The following is a 13823-nucleotide window of genomic DNA, read 5'->3' as shown; positions in this document are numbered from 1 at the left end:
GAAACTGGAACAATCATACTTCAATAATAGGAAAAGAAGATTCGGGAGGAAATTGTGCCTGCAAAATTTCAAGAGAACTCTACAGATTACAACAGCATTTAAAAAAAAAAAATTCCTACTCTCAATCTACAGAATTTATCAGAGCATTCAAAGGAGGTTCAAACTAGAGATTTTTATTTATTTATTTTTTAGCTTGAAACCAGAGATATCCTCCTTGCTAATGTAAGCGCTGTACAGTCTACATTGGTATCAAATGATCACAATAAACTCCAGTAAAAGAAGGTAGATAGATAGATGACCACCATGCACTCACAGCACAACTGCTGAGAAGCCGCATCTCCTACCCACAGCCTTCAAACCGCTGTCATACCAACCATATCCGTTATAACACTCAACCTGTTCAAAACAGCACCAGAAAAGTAAAAAAGAATAGACTACTTATAATTACGAGGGATTTACATACATACCACTTTATTTCATACTATTTACATATCTAATACACAAAACTTTAATATTACATTCCTACCACTCATATAAAATTTCAATATCAAATATATCGCTTCTACGTTTCATTCTTGCCACTCATACCACGCTATAAACTTTAGGGGGATAAACATACATTTCTGGTATGAGTGGCAAGAATGAAATGATCACAATAAGTATGTAATTAATATTAAAGTTTTAGGTGCTAGATATGTAAATAGCATGAAATATAGTGGTATGTATGTAAATCTCTCTATAATTAAATAGTACAAAATATCAGCAAGAACTCATGCGGAATCATTGGAAGCGTACAGTTTCTACAAAATTTTCACCATCTTTTCCGCCGATGATGAATAAAGAATTGCCGAGAACTGCTGCTGAAGCTAATCCTCGATTAGAGTTCATCGGTTCACAGGCCATCCAAGCGTTAGCACGAGGATCATAAACTTCAACACTTGATAACATTCTGTCCCCATCATGGCCACCTATGACATGTCTAATCAAGCAATTTATAGGGTTAGATAGGCCAGATTTACATGACTAATTAAACGTAAAACTTTCAGAGCAGATTTCTCGAGCAAAAAATGTTGAAAAGCTCACAGCTTCTCATCAAAAACTGCCATTGAATGGCCTTTCCTCCTGGTTTTCATGTCTTGTATTCGGGTCCAAGAAAACTCTCTTGGGTCATGTCTTTCAGCTGACCTGAACAGAGGAGAAAAATTTAGGTTTATCTTTATTTTGAATCAGACAATAGAATTTTATAACTAATATAACTTTAAAGTAGTTTGAACTTAAATTTGTGAACAATTTATAAATGGGATTGGATGGATGTTATTCGTAGAAGAAATAATAAATTATGAAGGAAGATTGAAATAATTGCATCCCCACTATTGTCTCTATGTCTCACCGTAGGCTCCTCTCATTCCCATATGACTCATCTCTATTTCCTAATTCCTCTCCTATGACTACCTACCTGTGTGTGTGTAAAACAAATGTGGAATTCTCTCTCTTTCGGTTACCCTCTCTCCTCTATTGCAGATTCTCCTACAATGAAGAGTTTTATTTCCAGGACAACAGAGTACTTGAAACTTCAATTCCGAACTCTCTCATGCGAATCCATCCTCTTGGCTAATTTCTATTTAACTCTTCCTCTAAAAGATGAAGAAGAAGATAAAGTAAGGTGATCATCATTAAGATCCCATCAATAAATTGGTATAAGACTATTTCATTTTCCACATCATTGACATTTGGTATCATAACCAAAAATTTCTTAAAGGTAATTGTTTCTAAACCCTATCCACCCCATACAAATTTGTTTACCTTAATTATCACCCCAAAATTTTATGATCATTCCATTGGGATTATTGACCCTTGCCATATCATCATAAGACTATCATTAGTAGCAAGTTACACCAAAATTTTCTCTAGATGTTCATACAATGTTAGTGGCCATCTAATACATATATGCTAAAATGGTCCCCTATTTTGACTCATCTAAGGGAACCTCCTCTCACTCCTGTTTGCATGGCATTCTTGTAGCTTCGACTATATTATTTCAGCCAATCTACTATATATATTTTGTGTTGTAAATTTATTGCTCCTCTTGCAAAATTTTTGATAGTAAGTTCTCAGATTGTTAAATCAAACAATCAAGCGCAAGAAGTACAGCCAAATGTACATTTTTTATCTTCTACCTGCTAGTGGATGGTCCTCTTTCATCAGATCAGATTTGTGCTCAGAACTTGGAATCAAGTTTAGGTTTCATTTGGGATGGCTTTTTAATGCTTCTTAAAGCAGCTTTTTAGTATAAAAATTAAAATATTTATACTAGAAAGCTACTTTAAGAAGCAATAAAAAAAGTCTTCCCAAATGAAGCCTTAGACTCTCCTTTGGAACTATAAGCTATTTTGTTAACCCCTACTATCCCCATAGAGTTGGTCACTGAGATTGATCCACCTTAGCTTACTCCAATTTGTGAACATAATGATGATCATGATTCTCTGAATCTTTTTAATTTAGATTAGAGCATTTAAAGTGCCAATACTTTACTAGATAAGATGTTTCAAATCCTATTTATCAGATAAGTTAGGAATAAAAGAAAATCTATAGCCAATTCCTGTGTTCACAAGACTATACATAAGATGATTCGAGTAAGTATTTTTATAGTTTTCATAATCTATAGGATATTTCATTCTTGGTTTTCATGTTATTTTTCTATGCTATTGTATTTTTCTCTTTTCATTGACAATTCTTAATAATTGTCTTTATTGTACTTACATCATTATCTGATTATAATATTCTACTTTAGACAAAAACTGTCATTATAATACTAACAAAAATGCAACTGAATCTTTGTTTCAAACTAATATTTGAAATCACATATTTTGGAGGTTGTAAATTTTGCAGAAAATATCAACTGATCTATTGTTTCTTACGAGGGTTTTCTTTGGTCATGGTAAGCATAACCCACTTGTCATTGACTAACTTAAAAGAGAAAAGTGGCAAAGTAAAGAATTTTACTTCAAGCAACGTTGTCCATCAGATCCTCCAACTGCATACAGCACGCCCTGTAATTCAGCTGCAGCAAGATCGTACCGCTGGGGAAAAAACGAATGGCAGTTTTGAATTGATCAAATAATGTTCACCTTCTAGATGCACAGTTAAGAAAAATAGCTTGCTTGAACAGGAGAAAAAAACATTTTATACTTAATTAATTTGTTCCTGAACCATATAAAATAATAAGCTAGGTTATCTTTATTAATACGGTTTTATTAGCTTTATTTTCTCACTGTAGTTTCTGGACAAAACAGGCAACCTACTTCTACGTGGAAGAGCACCATCTTTTTTTATGTGAAAAGAGAGAATTTTCCACGTGATTTTCTTTTTACTTATTTTCAATCATGGAACATCCAATTGACAAATTGAGACCATTCACCTTAACTTCATCAGAATCATTAGTATAATGCAAAAGTTCCAAAAATTTGAAGAAAATTTGGTCATGTATTAAATGCAAATGTAACACCCTAACAGATAATCTAAATAGTAAGATAAATGACTCTTATTTCAGGCAGTACTTAAAACAAATGAAATTCTTTTAGCATGTATAAAAAGACAGCTAAAACCATTTTAATGGATTGGTTTTTAAAAAAAATTATCTAGAAATAATTTTAGGGAGAAGTATTACAAGTCTTATATTCCTTCATCATCTCTTATCATTAGTCATATCCTCAAGAAAATTAATCAAATTAAATCATCAAGTTGTTCTTAGGTTGTAGATCAACACAACAATCTTAATCTTACATTTGAAGTAGTGTAGTAGAGAACCAATATATATATATATATATATATATATATATATATATATATAGACACTCTAAAAAATCAAAATCATTCAATTTTATTCCACTTTATATTCTGGCCACTAACATTGAACAAATGATAGAAAAATATTGTCTTAAATTTGTAGATAGTTTGATCATTTTTTATTAAAAAAATCAAATATGTGAGGGTAGAATATGACCTATTACATACATGTACAAATAAAAAGATGGTAAATTATTAAGGTTATATTTGGGCCAGCTTTCTCCCTATTTTACTTTTAGACTACCACCATACTTCCTTTGGCTACTATTTTCTTTCTATTTTTTTGCTGCTTTTAAAAAAATTTTGTGGTAAGAAGCTGCGTTTCAAAACCATATCTATTAATGTGTAGTAATTATAAGAAAGGTATTGTTTGAATTTAAATAAAAATAACATATTCTTAATACCCACAATAAATTAAAAAAAAAATCACTTAACTCATAATAACATCACAGCCATCATTACAAAAGGTTATAGTTGTCCCAAACATATCCTAAATTAATAAAACTAAGCTTATGTTTGTAATGAAATATATAAATTCACTTGAAACATGTTCTAAGATCATATATTTGATATTATGATTTTAATTTTGATGACAATTTGATCATTTTTTATTGAAAATATTAAATATGTGATGGTAGAATATGACATTAAATACCTATATAAATCAAGAGATAGTAAATCATTAAATTAATAAAACTAATATTATGTTTGTAATAGATACCTGAAATAGAATATTACACTTTGATTTTATCACAAATATTAAATGAAACATGTTCTAAAATCACATATTTGATAATTTTCAAGTGAAATTATCAAATCGTCATAAGAGTTGTAAAAATAATAAATTTTCAATCATTTTCAAAATATTAGTGACTAAGCTATAGATTAAAATAAAGCGAAATGATTTTTAGAGTTCTTTACTTTTTTCTTTGATATGGGTGGTATTCAATCCTAAGATTCTGATGCAATCTAGGTTCTAAAACAAGTAGGAGAATAATAGGAATGCAATTGACAACACTTCCTTTCAATATAACATAAACATACAAACATATTGGAAACTAAGTAGGAAATGAAACTTAGAAAATTGATAATAAGGCACATAAAATAACCAAACAACTAAATTAAAATACCCTCATAACAACCTTGTAAGGTCACCTCACATGCAAATCACAAAAATAGAGAATGGTGTTCAAAGGAAAAATTAAACCAGTGGTTCGTCACGGAAATTGTGATCCAACTCAAGTTGGCGCTCCTCTGGCAAATATCAACAAATGGGGTACAACAACGCCTTACACCCACAATATTTGGAGAAGAAAGATACAAGTGAAAGGGAAACCATTGAGAGAAGAAATAGATAGAAGACGCAGAAGAAAAAATAGGTGTAGGAAGAAGATATCTCTCAAGCGAGGAAGAAACCCTCAGGTTTGAATTTGTTTTCACCCACAACAACATTTTTCAAGCAAATCAGCCATATTATATTGGAGAAGAAGCCCATAATTGCCCACTTAAATGTGCCACCCAAATAGCCAATAGAACCCAATCAAGATAACCACTTAATGGGAAGATAAAATACTAGTCTAAGAATCAACAATGAGGGGACTTGAACGGTCAGCAATAGGGAAACTAAAGCCCAGTTGGGAAAACCAAAGGCTAGCAAGGAAACCAAAGCCAATATGGAAAACCAACAATAGGGAAACCAAAACTAGCATGGGGAATACCAAGCAGCTAGCCAACATGGGAAGAAATGGGTAAAGCCCAATAAGAAAAAACAACCCAAAATTAAATGCTCATTTAGCCACCAAGGAACAAGGAAGCAAATTCAATATAAGTGGAAAGACAATCGAGTAAAATCACTTAAGAGTACCAAACCCAAGCATAATCATGAGTTGATTTCCATCATAGGGCAACACAAAACATAATATATAAAAAATAACATATTAAAAAATTACATAGCATTCAAAACAAAGGAATAAAATATAAAATGATAATCCTTGATTGCATCATATTCTGACGATAACTTATAAAATTTTTATCAATTAAACTAATTGACACTTAGTAGTCTTTGTGTGTGTATGCATATATTTATAATCATATTTTATCATTCAGCTCCCTCACCTATGGAATGTTACTAAAGGGACAGTTCTAAATTTGCCTTCCTCCATTTTTAAAATGTGTTTTCCTCATAATCAGGTGTTGTTGTGCCGGTTACAGGACTTGTTGCTAGCGCCTATGTGATTTCTTAGCCCCAAATAGCCTCCTTTACCATGGTCCGCACTAGAAACATTATTTCATCTTCTCCCTTTGGTTAAAAAAATCTGATGCTTCATATATTAAACCATTCCTCAAAGCTCCTCAATAAATAGTCTATTTCTACAATGAAATTGAAAGATCTAGTTTTTTTAATGAAATGAAAGCAATCATCTTTTTCGATGAATAAGTGTATCAAATGGAAAAAATCACTTCATTCATCCTCATTGAAAATTTTTCTTCCAGCCGCCCACTGTGGATGTTATGCCAAGATTTTTTGCGAGACATAGGGTTTGTTTGAGGATGCTTTCTCACAACTTTGCTTTCAAAATGTTGTCATGTTTTTGCTTGGCTACTGCTTTCTAGAAATTTCAATAGCGGGAAGTTTTTTACAAGCTAATACATGTTAGCTGTAAAAAAGCTGCTATTTGACTTTTCAAAAAAGAATATATTTATAACACTCAATGCAACTTTCAAAAAAATTATTTCACTACAGCTTCACAACCGCCTTTATCAGAAGTTGTAGTCGCCCAAACAAACCCTAGGTAGTTGGGTGGTAGCTTTTTATAAAGATGGTTCTTAAGTGGTTGTTGGGAAAGTAATTTTTTTTTTAAGTTCTAGTGATTATTAAAAATATGTTCGTTTTCTAAAAAGACTGTGGGCTCCAAAAATTCGGCCTCGGCCTCCGCTCGCTTGTGTGCTTTTTTTTTTTTGCAAGAGAGTTTTAACGGAATAAGTTCCGGGGTAAAATTTGGATGGCAGATGGGTTTGTAGATAAGACACTACCCAGAGATTTCGCCCTCATTTTGTGAGGACTTTATGATCTGAGTTCTGGTTTCCTATAGGCACAAGCCCCTATAGTTAATTACCCCTCCCTATAATGGGAGAGAACTTTCGATCAAGGCTAGTCGTAGATCAGATACGTAGAGATGCATGTTATTTGGCATATAGTAGCAGCATGGGATTGGATCTGAAAATTTTGGATGTTTGGAAATTTGGGTTGAGATATTTGAGGATTTTGATACTTAAAATTGAAAATTTCAATATTTTGCACTTAAAGCGGATGGTGGGGGAATGTATGATAGACCCGATCAAGATCCCATGGTTCCGTCGTCCCGGGCCATCATGATCCATGGTCTACTTAATCAGAGGAGGTAGTCGACCCAACCTGACAAAAGGATCCTTGTCGGCAGCCATGGGTTGCTTTGTTCAAGGGTACCTTGAAGATCTGGGGTGAATATTTGCCTAAGGGGACAAATTTGAATCCACCTTAGCGAACAGAGGGCTTTGTGCCGTATCGATCATATCTTATTAATTCATATATCAAGGATTAGATGCCACTAAGGAGCGTATTGGCTCTAGCCATAACCAGTATTTCGTGGTGCCATTTGACGGCAAACACACTCAGTTCAGAGGGCCCCGAGTCATAACAGTTTATCCTGCGGTGCCATTGGGCGGCAAAACTGCCGATGAGATGACACGTATCACGTCCTTATTGGTAGGAGACTGTTTGAGAATGGATCCTAGTGATATTTTCGACTATGCATTTAGCTCTATGTGAGCTGAAGTAAATTTTAATTTGTCCATCTCGGCAAATTGTTGCGGATGGTGGATGAATTTTGCTTTAGGTGTTTTGATGGTTGATTTCAAATTTTAATTATTGTTTTGGATTTTTGGATTTCTAGTATTCTTTTGGATTTTGAATATTCGAGATAGCTCATCCGATTGAGATTTTCGTTCAACACGGCCACCATCGGGGTGACGTTAAAGTCACTTCTATTTTCGTAGGAATTTGAATTTTGTGAAAGTTAGGAGGCATTTGAAATGGTTTGTCAACCCCTCCAATTGAGATAAACATTCAACACGACCATCACCGGGGTGAAGGAGGTCATTTTCATTTGTGTCTTAAACCTTGTCGACCCTATCAACTTGCTGATAAGGGATCGGGTTTTATAGGCTTTGTGCCTTTGTGGAATGAATCTTCTTGATTATAAGCCTTGAAGGCCTAATATGAATGTATTAAAACAAATACACTGGTTTCCGCAACCGTATATTTGTTTGGTGGTTCGAACCCTGTCGACTCCTATTGATCTGCTTGGGAAGATCGAGTTTCATAAGCTTTACGTATTTATTAGTGAATTCTTTTGATTATAGGCCTTAAATGCCTAATATGAATGTATCAAAATAAATATACCGGTCGCCATAACCATAAATTTATTTTATGATTCATAACCTGTCGACGCTTATTGATCTGTATAGAATGATCAGGTTCGAATTTGAATTCACTTATTAACCCACGCAGCATCCCCAGACGTCACGTGTGTACAAATAACACGCTCGTCGGGGCCCATGCGGGTCGAGATTGTATTTACCCCTTTAGTGTACCTATATGCATAAAAACTACGGTGCATGTGAGGGGGTATTTTGAAATATTTGTAAAACGCCTTATGTCCGCTTGCATAGATGTTGCATATCCGGTGTCGTGTTGTAGTAGCTTCTGGATTGAGTTATTTGCTGCCTTGTACAGGTAGATTGTCGTGCACTACTTGTTGCTTTCTGTAGTGCACTAACGAATCTCCTTCTTTTGGGTACAGGTGAATCGTAGCGTTATCACCTGATTGCAATGAGATACTTCATTGTTCTGATACAAACTCCCTTTTCTCATTCACCGGGAGGTCCTTATGGACTTTGAAATCAATGACCGCTTCTTTGAAAAGAACTCCTTTTAAGGTCTTCAGTGTAGTAGACTTTTTATTTCCATTGTTTGCGGATACCAGAAATATTTTCTACCTAAGTATAGGACCAAGAAGAAATTTTGGAACACCGGGAAGTTTAGTTCAAATTTGTTCAAACATCTCTTCCATTCTACTAAGAGGTGCCCTTCTCCATACATCGAGTTGTCTTCATATCCGACGTGCTTGCAGCATCTCAATCATCGCTATTGTAGGTGTTATATGTACTTGTGTCCATAAGGGTTCATTGTACTTGTAATATAGCCATTGTTGTTATCCAAAAGTGCATTGTATCGTCCGTCCTTGCTCACAAGGAATGAATATGTTCACTACAATCTCTAGGACATATTTGTTGAAGAGCCTATTGTACTTACATCACATCCACCTTTCACCAATCTCAGGTGGTATGATGATTGTACTTGTGTTGATTGTATTCAGTACAATCTCTTGGAAGTGTTCGTACAAGAGCCATTTGTACTTGTATCATATCCACATTTCACCAATCTCAGGTGGTATGATGATTGTATTTTGTAGGGACGGGTTTTTCACTATCAAATGACAGTGTTGTCATCTCAATCTATAGGCAAACTTGTAAGGATTGTTGAAGGAGTCCACTGTATCTATCAACATCATTTGTTGTGTATCATATATTCAGGTATTGATGATTGCTTCTCGTTTGTAGTCACTCATTTTGATAATCATTTATTATTCGTATGCCTTGGATTATTTATTCATCAATTGCCAATGTCACCCTCTCAATCTACAGGGTAGCTGTTGTTTGCTTGGTGGGTCTTTGATTGTTACATGTGGGTAGTACTCGTGCACTTTGCAACTGTCTGTTGTTGCTTACAAATACATTGCATTGACTTTGTCGGAACTTGTTGTAGGAGTCTGTTGGATTCATCCGTATCATACATTATGTACTTCATCTCAAGTATTCATAGGTTTTGATAATTGAAGTTTGTTTGTGATTGTTCAGATACTGTGAATTGACTATTGTTCATTGCTTGTATGCATCAAGATCCTGTTCGCCACAAGTACCCTGCTTGTATCCCCTACTTGTATGTTTGTATTCGTGTTGAATGCATTGAGTTGTTATTTGGCATTTGAATCTTGATCTTAATTGTGCATTTTAGGATTTAGGTTCCACTTTTTGTAGTTCAGTTTGAGTCCAAGTCCCCTCTTATTCGTACAAGTCCTCTGCACATTTAGTTCAAGTTCTATGCATTTATGTCCAAGTATGGGTCCTTTGTATTGTTACCCAAGTGAGGTTTTCATATTGTTCAATTCTTGTGTACTTCAGTGTAAATTTCGGCAGCACCCCAATAGGGGTGCAACTGAGTCAAGCCGACTTGCGAGCTGGCTCAAACTCGACTCGGTAACTGGCTCGACGAGTCGAGCTTTTCGAGCTCGCGAGTCGAGCTTTTCGAGCTCGCGAGTCGAGCTCGAACACCATTTCGAGCTCGATGGCTTATCGAGCTCGAGCTCGATCAGACCTCCGACTCGGCTCATAGGCTCGTCGAGTAGCTCGCGTGTGTGAGTGGGCGGGAGAAAAAATTTGGGTAGCTGCGACTCTGCTAGCAGACACGACCTTAACGATATCCGGATGCTAGATCTCAACGGCAGACGCGATCTTGACGGCGGACGCGATCTTGACGGCAGACGCGACGACGAGCTTGGGACTCGACGGTGGCCCCGACGACGAGTTAGGGACTAGACGATGGACGCAATGACGAGCTCAGAAATCTAGATCTCAACGACGGACGAGATCCTGACGAGCTCCGGATTCTAGATCTCAATGGCGGACACCATCTTGACGACAGATGCGACGACGAGCTTGGGAGTCGATGGCGGCCGCGACGACGAGCTCTGGACTTGACGGCGGACGCAATGGAGAGCTCGGGAATCTATATCTCGACGACGGACGGGATCTTGACGTCGCGTCTAGATCAGATCCAGTGGATCTTGACTACGAACGCGACTGCAAACACGACGACGGATAAGCGGAGTCGATGGCAAGCTCGTGACGACGAAGGAGTTCGCAATATTGGAGCGCGACTGAGCTCGACAAGCCACTCGGGACGGAGTTTACAGCAGAGCTCGATTGAGCTCGACGAGCCGCTCGACATATGAGACGAGTCGAGCTTGAGCTCGGATTTTGAGCTCAACTTGAGTTCGAGCTCGAGCTCGAGCTCGGTATTTGAAAGTCGAGCTCGCTCGAACACTGCCTAGCTCGAGCTCGACTCGACTCGTTTGCACCCCTACACCCCAACATATCCCTCATTTGGGGGAAATGTAGGGGAGCTGGGCCTTCCCACCACGCTACTCGAGCGTGTATGGTAGGTGGCCTTAGACACCGTGACCGTACATCTTTTCATCCCACCACGCTACAAGAGCTTGTATGGGGCCTTCAACGGTAGCCGTACGAGAACACCAGTGACTTCCCCACCACGCTACAAGAGCGTGTATAAGGTTTACCAATCTCGCCGTATGCGTCGCACCGGGCTCCCTCCTACCGTGCCATGAGAGCGCATATAGGTGGTTCTCCGATCCGCCACAAACGTCGAAAATGGGATTTGGAACATTACACCTTGCGTAGCAGTGTCGGCGATGCTGATGTCGAGGTCGAGGACTGTCCCCACCACGCTACAAGAGCGTGTATAGGGCTTACCCGCCTCGTTACACCTGTTGCACTGAATTCCCCCCTACCGTGCTACTAGAGCGCGTATAAGGGGTCCACCAATGCATCAAGCACGTCGATGATGGAATTTGGAACATTATACCTTGTGTAGGAGTCGTCGGCAACTGTTGGCGGTGTTGACTCGTGGACCGAGGCAAGAGGAGGGTCCTTCTCTTCTTCTTCCCTTTGCAGCAAGAGAGCTCTTGCTCTGGCTCCCGATCAAAATGCAGTAACTTTCATTCCGGCGGGGAGGGAAAGTCATCTTCACAGCAAGAGGCTCCCGTCGATTTTCCGATCAAAATGTGTAACTTCCGAACCAGCGAGCTCGCGTTGTTACTTCCGATCAAAACGTCGGGACTTCCGAAGGGAACATCGTCGAAGATGCGAAGTTGAACGGCGTCAAAGGAATCGAAGGAGCATGCAGAAGGGAGAAAAAAAATCGAGAGAGAGCGAGAGACCGCGAATGACGAGCTCGGTCTCATTTTAATGTCGAGACCGATCGTGTGTGATGTGACATTGGTCGTGTAAGAGGACGGCGAGATCGGCATAGATATGCGTAGGATGTCCAAAAACGGGATTTGCGCGATTCGAATGGCGTCGAATCGTGTCTAGGGCGATGTAGGATGTCCGAACCGAAGAGGTACGTAGCTATTTTTTTGTTTCGTTTTTATTTGCTACAGTAGGCGGGTCAGCAAAGACAGATAAAAACTTTTATATAACTTTCACACATTAGTAGATATGCTTGCAAAAAATAGTTTTCCACCACAAAAATTGTTTGAAGCAACGAGAAAATAACAAGAAAATAATAGCCAAACATAAATATGGTTGCGATCTGAAAAGAATGCTGCCACAATAAGTGCTTAGCCATTTGGGAAATACATTGGCAAATCATTTTAATTTTTCATATATAATTATTCGGTTATCTAATGATAATGCTTATGCCAGAATTTTTTGCACAACGCGTAGAATTTTTGTTGTAAGTTTGGTTCTCAAATAAATTTTTTGAAACAGTCCACATTCTAATGACCTTAACCATGGACCTTCTATCACTCCTATATGGATTTCTCTACCTAGGCTTAAAATACTTATCATTGATTATAATACTTTATTTTTCATACGTAATATTTTTAGTGAACTAAGATTGTCATAACGTTGTATTTTAGTTGAATTAGACAACTTGAAACATCATGATACAAATGTTGGATTGGCTCTCTTGACAACAGGTATTTCCAGGAACTTACTCTTTAAAGTTTTCTAAAATATTGTACTAGTTGTCAATATTATGGTCACATGAATGAGGAGTGTTTTAAACTCCACATGAAAAAACAAAATGACAAACACGTGGGCCAATAATTTGCAACATAATACCAGAAATACTGTAAAATAGAACCAATTATTTCTTGAAATTAACTCTCCTAATGAGATATTAAATGTGGATAAAATTAACCCGGGTCCTAATCATGATGCCAACATTGAAATTGATCATACTCTTCAAGAGTAAATTCAAGCCATTAATGAGAAACTAATGGAGCAATGGTTTGAGTGCCTCCTCCTAAGGATTGTAAACCTAGAAACTCAATTTCAAACATTGAAGATCTCCCTCTAAATATATGATAGGAAATACTTGATTTCAAGTATTCCCTAATCACTTTAGCAACAAATCTCAAGGCGAGCTGCTGTCCACAGCAGGAAATCAGCCCAAAACAGTAGAAAAAACGAGGAAAACTGCTGGAGACTAGGAGAAAACACCGGTATTTTACTAGTAGATGATGAAAATAGCAAAGATACAATTTGTTCTTCGATTCGAGAGGAAGAACGTACTCTCCAAAGTCTCCGGCGAAGCCAAGAGCCCAAAACAAAACCTAGATCTCAAAGAGAAAACTCAAATTCAAGATACCTCCCCTTTTCCCCCCCAAACTCCTAATTATACAGAATTAATCATAAAGGACAATAAAGGACAATCATAAACTTCCTAAAACAGCCTCACACGTTCAAAATTTCCCTCCTAACTTTCCCCCTCCAGCTCCACGCGGATCGCGCCTTCCGCCCGACCCGTCCGTCTCCGCCTCGCGTAGAATTGGACCGGTCCCTGTTGGACCGGTCCAACCGGCCCAGGATGGGCCGGTCTAACATAGTATCTAGTGATAGATATTAAGTTAAGTGTTGCAGAGATGAGGATGTCCAGGTGAATGAGTGATAGGATACAAAGCAAGCATATCTTTGAAAATGGTGGAGTAGCTCTAGTGAAAGATAAGATTAGACAGAGTCGTCTTAGATGATTTGGTTATGTAAAACGACGGTCTTCTGATGATCCTGCT

The 13823-nt window shown here is 37.5% G+C and overlaps 1 protein-coding gene across 3 annotated transcripts in view; it reads right to left on the bottom strand.

The window, feature by feature from the left end:
• The window catches only part of LOC110101179, a 31027-nt gene continuing 17204 nt past the window's right edge, over positions 1–13823 (bottom strand). For all 3 annotated transcript variants that reach the window (XM_020828973.2, XM_028700518.1, XM_020828981.2), the window contains exons 8-11: positions 3004–3080; positions 1084–1185; positions 796–979; positions 1–396 (exon numbers count right to left, since the gene is read on the bottom strand). In XM_020828973.2, the coding sequence (XP_020684632.1) occupies positions 310–396; positions 796–979; positions 1084–1185; positions 3004–3080 (450 nt within the window). In that variant the 3' untranslated portion in view covers positions 1–309. The remainder of the gene's footprint in view (positions 397–795; positions 980–1083; positions 1186–3003; positions 3081–13823) is intronic.

This window comes from Dendrobium catenatum, unplaced genomic scaffold (assembly GCF_001605985.2).
Source record: "Dendrobium catenatum unplaced genomic scaffold, ASM160598v2 fragScaff_scaffold_1553, whole genome shotgun sequence".
In the NCBI taxonomy this organism is placed as follows: domain Eukaryota; kingdom Viridiplantae; phylum Streptophyta; class Magnoliopsida; order Asparagales; family Orchidaceae; genus Dendrobium; species Dendrobium catenatum.
Note: the sequence above shows the minus strand (reverse complement) of the source record. Positions and strands in the feature narration are given on the sequence as shown.